Raw genomic sequence first — 14,039 nt, forward strand, 5'->3', positions numbered from 1 at the left:
GAACATTTTTTGTCAGCAAGGAGTTGCTGCTCTCATCCTGGGTGCAAGGGCAGGAAGAGGTGATGTCCTGTGTAGACCAGTCGCCTTGGCTGGCGTGTGGGCTTAGAAACCCAGAGAACCACCCCACAGAGGCGTTTCCAGCCACTCTTTCCCCTGGGTCATCACGGACCCTTAGGGATAGTATGACAAGTATGAGGTTGGCAGAGAAAGCGAAAAATGAAAGATTGGGCTGACTTCTAAGTGCAAGGCAGACGCTATCTGAGGGCAGGAAGGTGGACAATGCAATAGTTGAAGGAAACCCATTCGAGGCGATCTGTACTGTTAGGCTGAGAGACGGGTAAAGGACTCAGAGAGCACACCATCCCTTGCCTGTTGCTGCCCCACCCCCTCACGTATATGAAAACCACCCCAATGCACGTAGGGCTTTGCACTACAAAACATGGGGGAGGGCTCAGGAGAGCTAGGCCTTCACACAGGGCTGGGAGCTCTGAAGTCAGAACTATAGAATCTATATGAACATAGATTGGAAAGCAAAGGGATCTCAGATCCCAGAAAAGCACTCGGGCTGTGAGGCAGGGCATGGAGCTCACGTTTTCCAAAAGCTGTTGTCTTCCCTGTGAGCACAAGCGGATCGCAAACATGTGCAGGTTCAGGTCCCAGGCCCCGCTGAGGGAAACATCCTGCTTCGGAATAGTTGAAAGGAGTGAACTAAATCTAACCTAAACCTGCAACAAAGTCCACGCAGCTGAAATACGGGTCAGACTGATTCTGCCTCACCCAGTCTCCTAATGTAACGCCTGACATTTGAAAATCTGTACCCTTTTCTGGAAACATCCAGGGCAAAGGAAGTTGTCAGGAATAGAGTCCTAATTCTAAAAGTACTATTTCACCAACAATAAATCCTAACTCTGCCGGCACTTAACACTAAAGCTTAAAAATCACGAAAAAGTAGAGCTGAAAGCACTGCCCTCTGAGGCTCGTTGGACACATGTGTCGTAACTTGGAGAACACATGTCAGCTGCCTGGATCGCTTCCAGATTTGTCACTTGAGCAAAGGCTGAGGTGCTTGTTTTTGTCCCGACGCCCTTCTCACAAACAAGCTAGGAAGCCAGAGACCCTTCCTTCCGGTAACACCGGACCGCCCTTTGCTCTCTCCTGTCCAGACGGCCGTCCATCGCGCTGGGCCCCACGGCTCTGCCGTTGTCACGGCACCAAGGACCCTGCCCAGCGGGGCCGTGGCATTCCGTGGTGCCCACCGCTGTGACCAGGGTCAGCGAGAGCCCTGGCGTGGGGGTGGGTGTCACTGGGCGCTGTCCTCGCGGCCCGGCTCAGCGGGGCCTCCGCTCCCACCCTGCGGCCTCGGGCTCTGGGTTTGAAAGGCGCGGTCGCCCGCAGGGCAGGGAGCCGGTGTGGGTGCAGAAGGCAATTGGGGCGTCCCAAGCTGGGGGCGGGAGGGGGGGGTTTGCTCCAGGTCCACCCACACCGGTAGCCTGGGGTCATCCAAGGGTCGCCGCTTCCTCCTGCCCACGCCTCCCGGACGTGTAGGCGGCGGCGGCGCCCGGTCCTCCCCGACTCCCACCGCCGCCCCCCCCCAACCTGCCGCTCTGCCCGGGGCCTGAGGACTCCCAGAGCCAGGTTTGCGGGCACCGCCGAACCCCAGAACCTCTCTGCGCACCCCGGGTGCAGGGACCCAGGGCACAGGGACTGGGCACCGACACCCGCATGGGGCCTCGGGCAGGGCTCCCGCCGGATTGGCCGCGGCCTCGATACTTTGTTGCGACCGCACCTTCCGCGCTGCCGGATGGCCGCCTCCTCGGCGCCTCCTCCCCGGAGGTGCGGGCTGAGCACGTGCGCGCCGAGCAAGCACGGAAGCAGCGGGGGGCGGGGGTTCCCCAGCGGCACCCAAGTACACCCGGCAGAGCAGCGCTCGTGGCCTCCGCGGGGAGCATCACCGGGAAAGGTACTGGGCCTCGGCCACCCCCTGGGGAGTGGAGGGGTCAGGGCGCCCGACAGCCACCTTCCGTCCCTCCGTCCCGCCCAGGGCGGGGTCCCCGCCGTGTCCGCAGGAGCCCAGCCCGTAGCCTCTTTTCCGTGGCGCGGGCTCTGGACGGAACCGGGTCCTGAGCTGAACTCGCCCCGCCCTGTCCATGTCCTGGAGCCTCGGCTCCCGCAGGGACGCGGGTTCCAGCGCCTCCCGCCCGTAGCGGCGGGGAGAATTGCGGGGCGTGGAGGAGAGGGCGCCCGCGGGGTGGGGAGCCGGGGGCGCTGAGGGGCGCTGAGCGCCGGCCTCGCGGGAAGTTCAGCCGCATCTGCTAGACGCGAAGCTGCCCGAAGGCTCTGCCCGGTAACTGGCCCCGGAGTCCGATCCGCAGGAAGCGGTGTTTTCTCTCTTAATCCGGCACAGCCTTGGGAGTCGGGTCTTCTCTCTGAAAAGCGGCCACTAGCAAGTTGCCTGAACGTCCACAGGTGGAGCCGTCTGAGCGGGTGGCGGCCCCTTTTCCATGGGATGCTGTGCAGGGCCAGCGATGGCACCAGGAAATGTCTGTCGGTCCGGATAAGCGTTCTCCGCGCGTAAAAATAGGCGTCTCTATGCATAGATTTGTATGAAAAAGAAAAACTCACAAAGCCTTCAAGTCCGCTTGCTGTAGCTTATATGTTTGGGGGGACACACAGAGTGGGCTTTGGGGTGCAGTGGATCAGTGCTCTTTGCTCGGGAACTGCAGCCAGCCTGGTGGGGCCCCCTCAGTGCCTCGGCCTGTGTCCTCAGTGCCACCGCCCACAGCATTGGCCACCCTGGGCGGCCTTGCCCTTCTTACATTCTTCAGTGTCTGTGACTAGGGCAGCCTTTATCTCCTAGTGCTTTCCAAATGATGAGTTTGAGGTTTTGGGTTTTTCCCCCCAAAATCACAATAGTTAGAACCGGATGGTACTAGTCCTGTTCCCGCAGGCCCCATGGCCCCTCTTACACGAATGGAAATGGTGTCTGCCCAGCCCCTGGCCCAGGGCACCTCCTCACGGCTGGGAGATGCTGGGGAAACCTGATGGCCCCCACACACATGGTCACTGACCCACCGAGCCCAGAGGAGGAGTGAGGCACGTATAGAAGGCCAGGTGCAAACGGGGGCACCTGGGGGCAGGTGAAAGGTGCAGAGGGGTGAGTGACAGCACCCAGCGCAGCCGGGTACACAGCTGGGCTAGACGGATTCGGCGGGACTGAAAGGCAGTGCCATGGGGCCTGGTTCCCCGTCTTTCTCAGGTAACCTCACTGTTGCCACCTCTCCAGTGCCCGAGTGGGAGGGGCCTCTCAGAGTTGGTCTGAGGATTCATGTCCAATCAGCCCATGGTTAGAGCTGGCTCTTGTGATGCCTGCAACCTTGTTTGCAGAGGGACGCAACCCAGCCCAGGATGCAGAGTTTCCTGAAGCTGCTGCGGGAGAGTGGAGGCGCCAGCCCATCTGTGGAGGAGCTGGTGAGCCTTGCGGGCAGGCTGTGCCGGGACCTGCAGGACGACCTCACCCAGGCACAGCCCTTGGTCACGGCCGTGCTGGAGAGCCAGCTCCGCCTGTACCTCCTGGACAACAAGGACGTGGCGCTGGTGTGCGCCCGCGTGCTGGCCCAGCAGGAGCAGCACCAGGCCGCCTGCCGGATATTGGAGGTAGGACTGGTCTTGTGGGGGGAGGTGCTGAGAGAGGGGCGGCAGCCGCTGCATCCTGAGCGAGATGGAAAGTCCACAGCCAGCCAGAGCCTGGAGAGAGGTTCTGTAAACAAGGCAGGATGGTCCCCTCTCACTTTACCAATATCTGAGCAGTTTGATCATCTGAGAAAAGTGGTCCATTGATGAAATCCTCACTGAGTGGGGGGTCCCAGGTTGGAGTGCTGGCTGCCAGTCGTGTAGCCAGCAGTCAAGCAGACCCAGGACCTCTGTCCCTGAGCCAAAGGCTCGCTCTTGAAAACGCGGAAACCATAGGCATCTGTGCCACTCCTCTGGGGGCACTGGGCGCCTCAGCTCATCCTCCATGAAAACGTGGCTTGCAGTGAAGGATTGACGGTCGTTACTTACCCACCTTGTGGACAGTGGTACATTTTGCTGCCTACATATTGGCATGTTTGACTGCGGTATGCTGCCTGCCCCAGACACATACGCTATAGTGTGTGCCTGTGTTAGTTCATAAAATCAGAGAAATTCTGAATTCCAAAATACAGACAGCTCAGCGGGCTTCAGTCATGGATTTGAGGGCCCATGTTTCCCTGTTTCAGCACATAGCACATACTTACCGTAAAGATAGTCACTTCTTCCAAGTTCCTTGTATTCCCACCCCCACGCTCCAAGCCAAGAGGTGTCCTCCTCCCGCCTCTGCCTTCATGCAGCAGCTGGAGGAAGTTGTAGAACTGCAGGTGGGACCATGTGTGCACCAGGGCCTGGGGCCTGAGCCTGCCTGCTCTCCAGGCCTGGACCCACACTCCCCCTTCCTCCGTGTGGCCCATGCTGGTTTCCTGGCCGTTCTTAGAATTTCCGCAACATTTCTTTATCTCAGGATCTATGCACATGTCATTCCCTCAGCTAGAGGTTGGTGCCTTCCCACCTTTCAGGTTTCTGCTGTCAGTGTCACCTGTCTGGGTAGTGACCCTTTATCCTCAAGTGCAACCCCGCATTCTGTCCTTGGATTCCGCCCTCAGGTCGTAATTAGAGAGTCCCTTTGTGCTTCCTCTGTCTCCCCTCACTGCACGTGGGCCCAGGAGGGAGGGGCCGCGCCTTGTTCTCATTGCAAGAGCGATGACACCCAGCATAACCCTGGGACATAGGAGGGCTCCAGTGTTTAAATCTGTCCAAATAAACGGGTGACGTACAGAAACAAGGGCACCCACAGTTAGAGGTGTGATAACTGCCGTGAAGGCATCAGCGATGAAATGTAGGATGACACCAGTGCGGACAGACTCCCAGGAGAGGGGTCAGATTCCGTCAGGGTGGCTTAGACATGCTCTGAAGAGGTGCCGTGTGGCTGAGACCCGAGAGCTAATGCTGTAGCCACCACATGTTTCAGGCCCAGGCTGGTCCTGCAGGCAGGGAGGGTCCCTGGCTTCCTGACTGTTGTGCCTGAGGCTGATGGCTGATCCTGGCAGAGACTGCACGTCCCAGCCCAGCCACGTGGGCTCTTTCTGATGATCTGCACCTCCCTCGCCAAGATGGCGCTGGGAACGTGGAGTTAAAGGCGAGAAACGCACACCGACTGGTGTCTCGGGGAGGCCAGTGCCAGACGTCCTGGCCATCTTCAAAGTGTGGCCATTGGAACAGGTCACCCTGGGCTTCACTCCACTTCCCTGCTGGTGGGAGAAAAAAATTTTCACACAAGACGGGTCGGGCTTTGGAGCCTTAAAAAGACAATGTGGTCGTCACTGACAACAGCTCTGCCTCCTGTGTGGCCGCCAGCCAGTCGCCTACCTGCCCTTTCCTCAGGCTCCTCACCTCTGAGGAGTGACTGACAGCTGTCCCCACCTGTGTACTTTGTGGGAGGGTTGACGTGCTGGTGTGAATGGATGCCAGCTGGGCCTCCAGGATGCCGCCTGCACCTGGGGTGGACTGGAGTGCTGGCCATCTGGCCATGCCCTGCTGCTTGGCACATCAGTGAGCAGCTCTTCCCAGGGGTCAGGTCTGGGCGATGGCCGTGCTCAGGTGGGTGAGCTGGCCAGGTCTCAGCAGGCTCTTCTCCGCAGGGATGCTGGGTGCCAGGAGGCAGTGAGGAGCTTGTGCAGCTCTGGAATGACATTCACTACCATTTGGTCAGGAAGAGGCTGGGCGTGGCCACGCTGACCTCGGTGCAGAAGTTCCGCTGCAGGAAGAGGTACGTGGCTGAGCGTTATTTGTGCAGAGGGAGGGGCGGCCGGTTCCTGGATGAGCACAGGGTGGAGGACACGGAGGCAAAGCCAGGTTCCAGGCCAGACACAGAGACTGGACAGCTTTGCTCCTGGTCATGGGTGTCCCCGCTGGTCTGCAGGCCCCCAGGTCTCCCTGAGCTCCCGACAGCCCAGGTGCAGGACTCCTCAGCTCCAGGTCCTGGTTCGTGTCCAGAAGAGACCCATTCCTTTCTGACCAGAGAGAATGTTTTCATGCTGCTGCAGACAGTGAGCTATGTCCTCAGACCCGACATTCACTCAACCTCCATGTCTTCCAGGCTACAGGGTGTCCCTCCCTGTAGGTGCTGGGAGCGGCCCGAGTGCAGCTCAGCACGGGAAATGGTTTGGGACCAGCAGTGTCTGTGAAGAGGCTCTCGTTGTGGTGCTACTGGAGGTGCTGAGGACAGAAACTGGGCTTTGTGCTCCAGAGCTGACCTTGGGTAGAGGATAGACAGTAGTCAGGGCAACACTGCACATCCCATGATTCAGAGTGAGGAAGGGGAGACGGAAGGTTCTCCGAAGGGGGCTGGGACCCATTGTTCTTGCTGTGGGGAGGGCTGAGTGCGGGCCCATCCAATCCTGGAGGAGAGACCCGAGCAAGTGGATGGTGGTCCCCAGGGGCACAAGGAGGGGGCAGGGGAGTTACAGCGGAGGCCAGTGCAGGAGCAGGAGCCGGAGGTTCTGAGTCTCTGGCAGTGGCTGAAGAAAGGGTTGTGTTAAGATCGAGTTTGGCCCTCCCTAGCTGGGTTGGCTCAGTGGATAGAGCGCCAACCTGCTGACTGAAGGGTCCCAGGTTCGATTCCCTGAAAGGGCACATACCCAGGTTTCTGGCTCAATCCCCCGTGGAGGGTGTTCAGGAGGCAGCCGATCCATGATTCTCTTTCATCATTGATGTTTCCATCTCCCTCTCCCTTCCGCTCTGAAATCAATAAAAATACATTTTATAAAAAATAGAGTTGGAGGATTTGCCAATGGCTTGTATGTCTTTGAGGAGCAAAAGAAAGATTCAAGCTGGACTCAGCGCTCTTGGCCCAGCGGCTGGAATGTGGTGGCTCCTCACCATGTGCGCAGGACGGGGGCTGGGGGGATGTGGGGAGGGCTGGGGACAAGCTCCACTTGGGATTTGCGTGAGTGGGATCCCATTTTGACATCCAGGGTATTTGTTCAGTTGGTGTTTGGATTTTAAGTTTGGTATATACGGGGGCTATTTGTTTGTTTGTTTATTCATTTATTTTTATTCTTTTAAGGGGCTGTTTGTTTAGATGCCACTGTTTTCTTTCGAAATAACTCAGATTTTCACAACGATCAAGCATAACCAATCTCAGCATCCTCACCATGTAGCTTCCCCAGTTCTTGGCATTTGTCAGGCCTGGCATCTCGCTGCATATCCTGGAAGCCCTGGTGCAACCTGCAAGTGGGGCTGGGGAGCCCTCACCCCTCAGGAGACGGGGCCCTGGGACCTGGCAGCATAGGAACTGGGAGGAGTGGCCTGTGAGCAGAGGACGTGCAGGGCACCGTGTTCTGGGCACAGGAGGTTTAACAGGAGCGGTGCCAGGAGAAGGGAGGCTGTGACACCCCCTGTCTGTGCTCCCCAGGAACCCGCCGCCCCCCTCCCTCTGCCCTGACGGACTGAAGAGCCGCAACTTCCCCAGGGAGGTTCGCCAGAAGTTGCAGAGCTTCGCCTCGGGTGTGAGCAGCAGCCCCAGCAAGGCCCAGCGGGTGAGAGCCCGAGAGTCAGGCCAGGCAGCCCTCGGTGCCCCCGCCTGCTGCGCAGCAGTCTGGCCTCTGGTGACCTTCATGCACCCCCTCCCCCGTGCACCCTGCTGCTGGGCTCAGATCCCATGTCTCCGCAGGAGGCCCTGGCTGCGGAGACCAGCCTCACCGTGGAGCAGGTCTACAACTGGTTCGCCAATTACCGCCGGCGCCAGAGGGCGGGGCTCCAGTGTTTGGAGCCGCAGCCCTCAGGCCACCGCCACCCCGGCTTCGTGGGTGGGCACCCACCTCAGTGGGCAGGTGAGTGGCCCAAAGGTCCCCATGCTGGGAGCTGACCTCGGCTGCCCGGTCACCGCACCATGTCCAGGGCCAGGCCTAACCCTAATCCTGACCTGCACACTCACCCTGAGGAGCAAGAACAGTGAGGCTGAGGGTCAGATGGGGCTGCGGCTGCCCTCGTGTGTGGAGGCCACTTGGCCCGGGCCAAGTGCGTAGGTTTGGGGAGCAGGGTGTCTGGTTAGGGATTGTTGCTCAGAGTAAAGGTGCATCACGGGACACAGACTGTTGGAAGGACTCGGTGGTCACACCTTTCCCCACAGCAGGGCTCCTGTGGCTGCTGGGAAGGAGGCTGGAACTTAAGGTCCATCCAGCCTCCCTCCCATCCAACTGGCTTTCTACAGGAGGTGAGGAGAATGGGCCGGCTCGAACCCTGGTGACCACTCCAGGGTTTTGGCAGCCTCCAGCCCTGGCCTTGGACGTTTCTGGAGACGGGACAATGCCCGAATCACTGACTCCCAGGTACTGTCATCCCCACGGTCTGTTCTCCTTGTTCAGCTTCCCCACCGTCAGCAGGATACCAGGGGGAATGAGCATGGGCGAGCTGGGCCCGCTGGGACCAGGTCTGGGAGGGCTGTGGCCACAGGAGTGCGGGCGCCCTTGCCGGGAGCCCTGGTCAGGGACCCTGCACTTGTTCCCCGAGACTGACTCACAGCCTGGCGTTCTGCGCGTGATGGAGAAGGGGAAACAGACGCAGAAAGAAAAATACGCAAACCTATCGCCTGCAGGCACACCCAGCTGTCGTGGTTTGTTTGCTCCTGGTGTTTGGTGTGGTTTGTTTCATTGGGTTGATCAGGGCCAGCACTGCCGGGTTCCTGCTGTACAGGGTAGTGCCCGGCCTGGCACCTGATGTCCGGTGACAGCACCGGCTGTGTGTCTCTAGGCGGGTGCTCTGACCTCCCTGCCTCGCTTTTTTCACCTGTGAAGTGGGGACTTGCAGGACCTGCCTTGTGGTTGTTGCCACGGTTCCTGGGGTGAGGGTTGTTGACAGAGGCCCAGGAGCACCATCTGAGACACGGTGAGCATTTGTGGATTATTAATTCTTTTTTCTTTTTTTCTTTTTTTAATATTTTATTGATTTCTTACAGAGAAGAAGGGAGAGGTACAGAGAGTTAGAAACATCGACGAGAGAGATTGATCAGCTGCCTCCTGCACGCCCCCACCAGGGATGTGCCCGCAACCAAGGCACATGCCCCTGACCGGAATCGAACCCGGGACCCTTCAGTCCGCAGGCCAACGCTCTATCCACTGAGCCAAACCGGTTCGGCCATTATTAATTCTTTCATTATTATCCACTGCTGCCTCGTGTTCCTTTGAGACCAACCACCGTCTATTCAGTCGCCTGCTAGGCCCTTCCTAGCCACGTCCAGCTCTCAGTGCGTGGAGAGTGCTTCCCTGAGGCCTTTGAAGGAACTGCGAGTGTATCTTGGGTTTCCTGTTGTCATACTTTCTTCTAAGTGTCTGTAGAGCGTTTGCAGGCACAGGAGAGCAGTGAAGGCAGCAGGATTGGGGAATGGTGGGCCCCATGCCGTCAGTGACTGTCCTGGCCGGAGCGAGCCTCCGTCCACCAAGGGACAGTGTTCGTGGGGTTTCCCAGCTCTCTGCAGGGCGGCGAGATGTATCCGGAGGGGCCTGGCCACGACCCATCCACTCTCCCCGCTGTCTATCCTGACCCTGGCTTCGCTGGGCTGGCCGCCCGCAGCGACTTGCTGGACCCTTCAGCTGCGCCCAAGCCCTGGCTGGTGTCCCTCACACTGGCGTCCTCCAGGGATGCTTCCGTTCAGACTGGACAGCTGGTGCACAGTCACGGGCTGCACTTCTGGATGCCCCCTTCGGACGCTTCTATGTCGGTGTCCATTTCCACGGTCGCCGAGCCCAGCTGCACAGGTGAGTCCACTCCACTGGGACCATGAGTTTCTGCACCAGAGGCTGCAGCTACGGGCACCTCTGGGGGGCAGGGAGGTATGGGAAGGGTCAGGGCTTCCGCCTGAACCCTGTGCTTGATTAGACCCAGAACCAGTGAGCCTCAAAGAGGCTCTTCCAACCAACATCCCAGGCTATAGTTCTTATTTGTTTCATTTGTCAAAATAAAACGTGCACATGAAACAAAATAAGATGCGAGGAAAGAGCAAAAAGGAGTCGAAGCAGCTGCCAGTCCTCCACTCTGCACTCTGCACTTGCCTACCTGCCAGCATCTGCTGCTACAGCACAGGGTCAAGCTTCTGAGACTGCAACCCGGGCATGTGCCCTTGACCGGAATCAAACCCGGCACTTTTCAGTCCGTAGTCTGACACTCTATCCACTGAGTCACACCAGCCAGGGCCACAGGGGCTTGTCTTTAAGCGTGACCGATTTTCTGTCGGGCCGGCAGTGTTTGAGCATCAACCTATGAACCAGGAGGTCATGGTAGGATTCCCGGTCAGGGCACATGCCTGGTTTTCGGACTTGATCCCCAGTGTGGTGCGTGCAGGATGCTGCCTGTCAATGATTCTTTCATCATTGGTGTTTCTCTCCCTCTCCCTTCCTCTCTAAGATTAATTGGAAATATATATAGAGGGGGGGGCGGGAGGGAGAGAGGGAAATATTCTGTGAAACAATGTAAGTGGGGAAAGGTAAGGTTGTGGCACCTTATACCTCAGTGAAGCCAAAGGTGAAGTGACAATGTCCCCACCTCCCATGGCAGTGGGTGGGCAGATTCGGATGCTGAGTCTTGGGCTGGGGGACAGTCAGACAAGGAGAATTGGCCTTCGTTTTGTCCTCTGGAAGCCCGAAGGCACCGCTGAGATGAACAGTTGTGGCCAGTCCTCCTTCAGGGAGGGAGGCTGCGGGCTGTGGCCAGGCAGCTGGACACTCCTGTCCTGCAGGTCTTGGTTGCGCTGTGTGTGAGCTTGGCCCTTCCTCCCTGCAGTGGGCTGTGGCCTTTCCTTCATGCAGGGCTCCCTGACCTGCCCGGCAGCCACCCCCAGAGCACATTCTTGGAGGAGGGTCCGGGCACCAGCGTCAGCCAGGCAGGCAGCTTCCTGGTGACAGAGCCCCCACCACAGGCTCCGGAGTTGGTCCTGCCCCAGAGGTAAGCCTGCAGAGTCCTGGTTCATAGTGTTGCCTGAGCTTGTGCCAATGAAGCCTTTTGCTTACAGGTTTCCGGAAACTGCAATAATCCCTTAGCCTGAGTCTCCCAAAGAGAAGAGGGTGGGGTTTCGCCCAGACAGAACGGGGAACACGAGAGTGGACAGGACATCTTCCCTGAGATTGCCCTGGCACCCAGTAGCCTCTTTCTGGCATAGAGTTTCTGAGCAGCATGGAGATCCTGGTTTTATTTCCAGAGTGAAGTTTTAAAGGGCCTTGGCAGCCTAGGTGCTGTGGAGCGGCCAGGGGCCAGGACAAGGGTCCAGGAGCCTGCACACAGGAGGGACAGAGGGATGTGACTGGGGAGGGGGGTCCTCTGCTAGAGGGAATTTCTGAGAGTGACCCCCAGGACCGCATCCCCAGAGATGGGGTCTCACTAATCTGGCGCTGAAGGCCAGGTGCCAAGTGAGGGCAGAATTACAGGGGGACGCGAGAGGGAGGGGAAGTCCCAATTCAGATGGTGGGAGAACCCTGACCGACCTCCATAGTGACCTGGAGTCGGAACAGACATGTGCGATGGCCTTTAGGGACCTGCCAGCAGGTCTCCCTGGCAGCTGCATCCCTCTGCTGCCTCTGGTTTGGGTTTGAGGTGCTCTGTCTCCTTCACCTCCCAGCCCGTCCTTCTGCACAACCTTCTCGCTGCAGGTGTCCCCCATGAGCCGCCTGGTGCACTATCTCCCCCCCCCCCCCAGCCCGTCCCTTCTGCACGACCTTCTCGCTGCACGTGTCCCCCATGAGCCGCCTGGTGCACTATCTCCCCCCCCCCAGCCCGTCCCTTCTGCATGACCTTCTCGCTGCACGTGTCCCCCGTGAGCCGCTCTGGTGCACTATCCCCCCCCCCTCCCCGGGCCATGTGCTTGTTGTGTCCCATGGGCCCCTGTGGTCGCTGTGCCCTGAGGTCCCTCAGGGAGGAGATGGGTCTGAGGGCCTGGCACACGGGGAGTTCCTGGTGCGCAGACACCCTCAAACATGTTCCCCACGGGGTGGAAGGCGTGGTTTGGTGCCCACTGGAGATCAGCCCTGTTCTGATGTGGCCCCTTCTACAGCCTCCCGGAGCAGGCTCCTGCCCCGTCGACCTTTCCCGGGCCTGTGCCTGCTGGGGAGCTGAGCGAGCCCCTGCCGTCCAACCAGGTGAGGCTTTCCTAGGAGGAACTGGGTTCCTTCCTCACTCCTGGATTCACTCCTGCCTTCGGAGTGAACAAGTCGGCCAAAGATGAGCTTGGGGGAGGCGGGCAGAGGGCGCCTGCATGTGTGATGCTGTGTTGTCTTTCCAGGTGCCGTGGTCTGACAGCCAGGCCTCCAGCGATGCCTTCTGGGTGGCCAGGATGCTCCTTGAGCTTTCGGGGGGCAACCTGGGCTGAGCTGCCCCCAGGAGCCAGGCCAGCATCCCAGGGAAGACAGGTGTGGACATTCGACCATTCAGTACAAGTTACAGAGCCTCATTCTGATGAAAAGAGGAGGTTCCCGCGTTCCCTGGGGGCTCTGCTGGGAGGTGTGTGCATCCCTGGTCCACGCCCTGTTTATGCAGTTGTTTGGCAGCTCCCGATGTTGGAGGAAGCGTTTGAGAAATGTTTATGGATCCCAGTCCGAAGGGGTGTGTTCCACTCAGGCCACGGCAGACGTTAGGGCCACCCCTGAGCAGTTGTGGGCAGGAGACTGTTCCCCTTCCGGCCCTCCTCCTGCCCGCCCTGCGCCAGGCCAGACTCCCCCCAGCTAATGTGGTGAGTGGGATGTGGAAGCGTGCTGTCAATCTGTGCCTGTGGTGCTTCTCCAAGTGGCGTGGGGTGTCCCAGCAGGGTGGCGGGTGCCTTTCACTCTAAGGTTGTAATCTGTTACGTTTGTCACATGTTCTGTTCAATTACATTAAAGTTTCATGTTCTGGAAGCCTCGTGTTTATTCACCAAGCTGCACCCTGAGCACTGCCTGTCACTGTGGCTGTTGGTCTCCGACCAGCACTGCACAGCACGGGTGCGGAGACCCAGGCATCACAGATACTGTCTCTCGTGTCTTGTGTTATATGCAGGGTCACGGGGGACATTTCTGTCATCTACCCTGAGCTGATGGTGATATGGGAACAAGAGCTGCCCTTCGGGTGGCAGTGGCCAGACACAAGCACCCTGACCGTGGCGCCCTGCGTGCGGTGCACCTCCTGGCGCCAGGGTTCGGCCTGGCAGCTGTTTCTCAGTGGTTACAACAGTGCCTGTACCCCAAAGGGTCCTGGCTTTTATTCCCAGTCTGCCAATTCCTGCACAAAAGTGATCCTCTCCTGCCCTCCTGTGGTCATTCAAGGAATTACACATTGTGCCTCTGTCCATGGTGCTGATATTCCAGCAAAAGCACTTTGAACCCCACCCCAAATTCCACCTTGAAAACAACAACAAAATCAGAGAGCCTGACCAGGGCGGCAATGATTCCCTCCCTGGATGTACTGAAGTCATGGCTCTTTGTTCTGCACCTTTTCCCGCCCCAGCCCTGCAAAGGGAGGCCCCGGAGACTGCTGCATTGAGGTGCCCTTTAAGGTGACTCACTCTCTCTGCCTAATATGTGTGTTTGTGCCGTTTTTAACTAGAGAGTGGTGAGTGTATGTCCGGAAAGCCAATGGTGTAACCAGTGATCCACACCAGCTACGGATGCTATTCACTATTAAAATATAAATTTGAGTTCGGTCAAGGGTCATAGGTAAAGTCTGGGGATGGGGCTAGAGCAGGGGTGGCCTTAGGGTTTTAGGGAGATGGGACGGGATCAGGGTCAGAAGTGGAACAGGTGAATTTGCTTTGGAGATGGTGAATTTGTTTTGTAAAAGGTGAATTTGATTGTATTTCAGTAGCATCAAAATGAGTCTACCCTTCCAGGATCTTAGCAAATTCCAATATTGCTTCATATTTTTTTAAGTTACTGCAGTGACATTAGGTTATTATGACTGCGTACGTTTTTTCTCCTAGTAAATTAGTTGTAAATACTTTTCCCTGAATA

At 58.2% G+C, this 14,039-nt stretch overlaps 1 protein-coding gene across 1 annotated transcript; it reads left to right on the forward strand.

Moving 5' to 3' along the window:
* Window positions 1-1,722: 1,722 nt before the first annotated feature.
* Window positions 1,723-12,427, forward strand: ANHX (anomalous homeobox; the record flags this gene model as incomplete). The annotated part of the gene is made up of 11 exons (XM_081113755.1): window positions 1,723-1,960; window positions 3,257-3,309; window positions 3,385-3,654; window positions 5,712-5,839; window positions 7,487-7,610; window positions 7,745-7,904; window positions 8,285-8,402; window positions 9,538-9,827; window positions 10,875-11,010; window positions 12,113-12,197; window positions 12,341-12,427. 11 exons carry the CDS (start codon window positions 1,723-1,725, stop codon window positions 12,425-12,427), a joined length of 1,689 nt encoding a protein of 562 aa, XP_080969881.1.
* Between the last annotated feature and the right edge of the window lie 1,612 nt (window positions 12,428-14,039).

The sequence above is a fragment of the Myotis nattereri genome (assembly GCF_964212035.1).
Source record: "Myotis nattereri genome assembly, chromosome: 19".
NCBI lineage: Eukaryota > Metazoa > Chordata > Mammalia > Chiroptera > Vespertilionidae > Myotis > Myotis nattereri.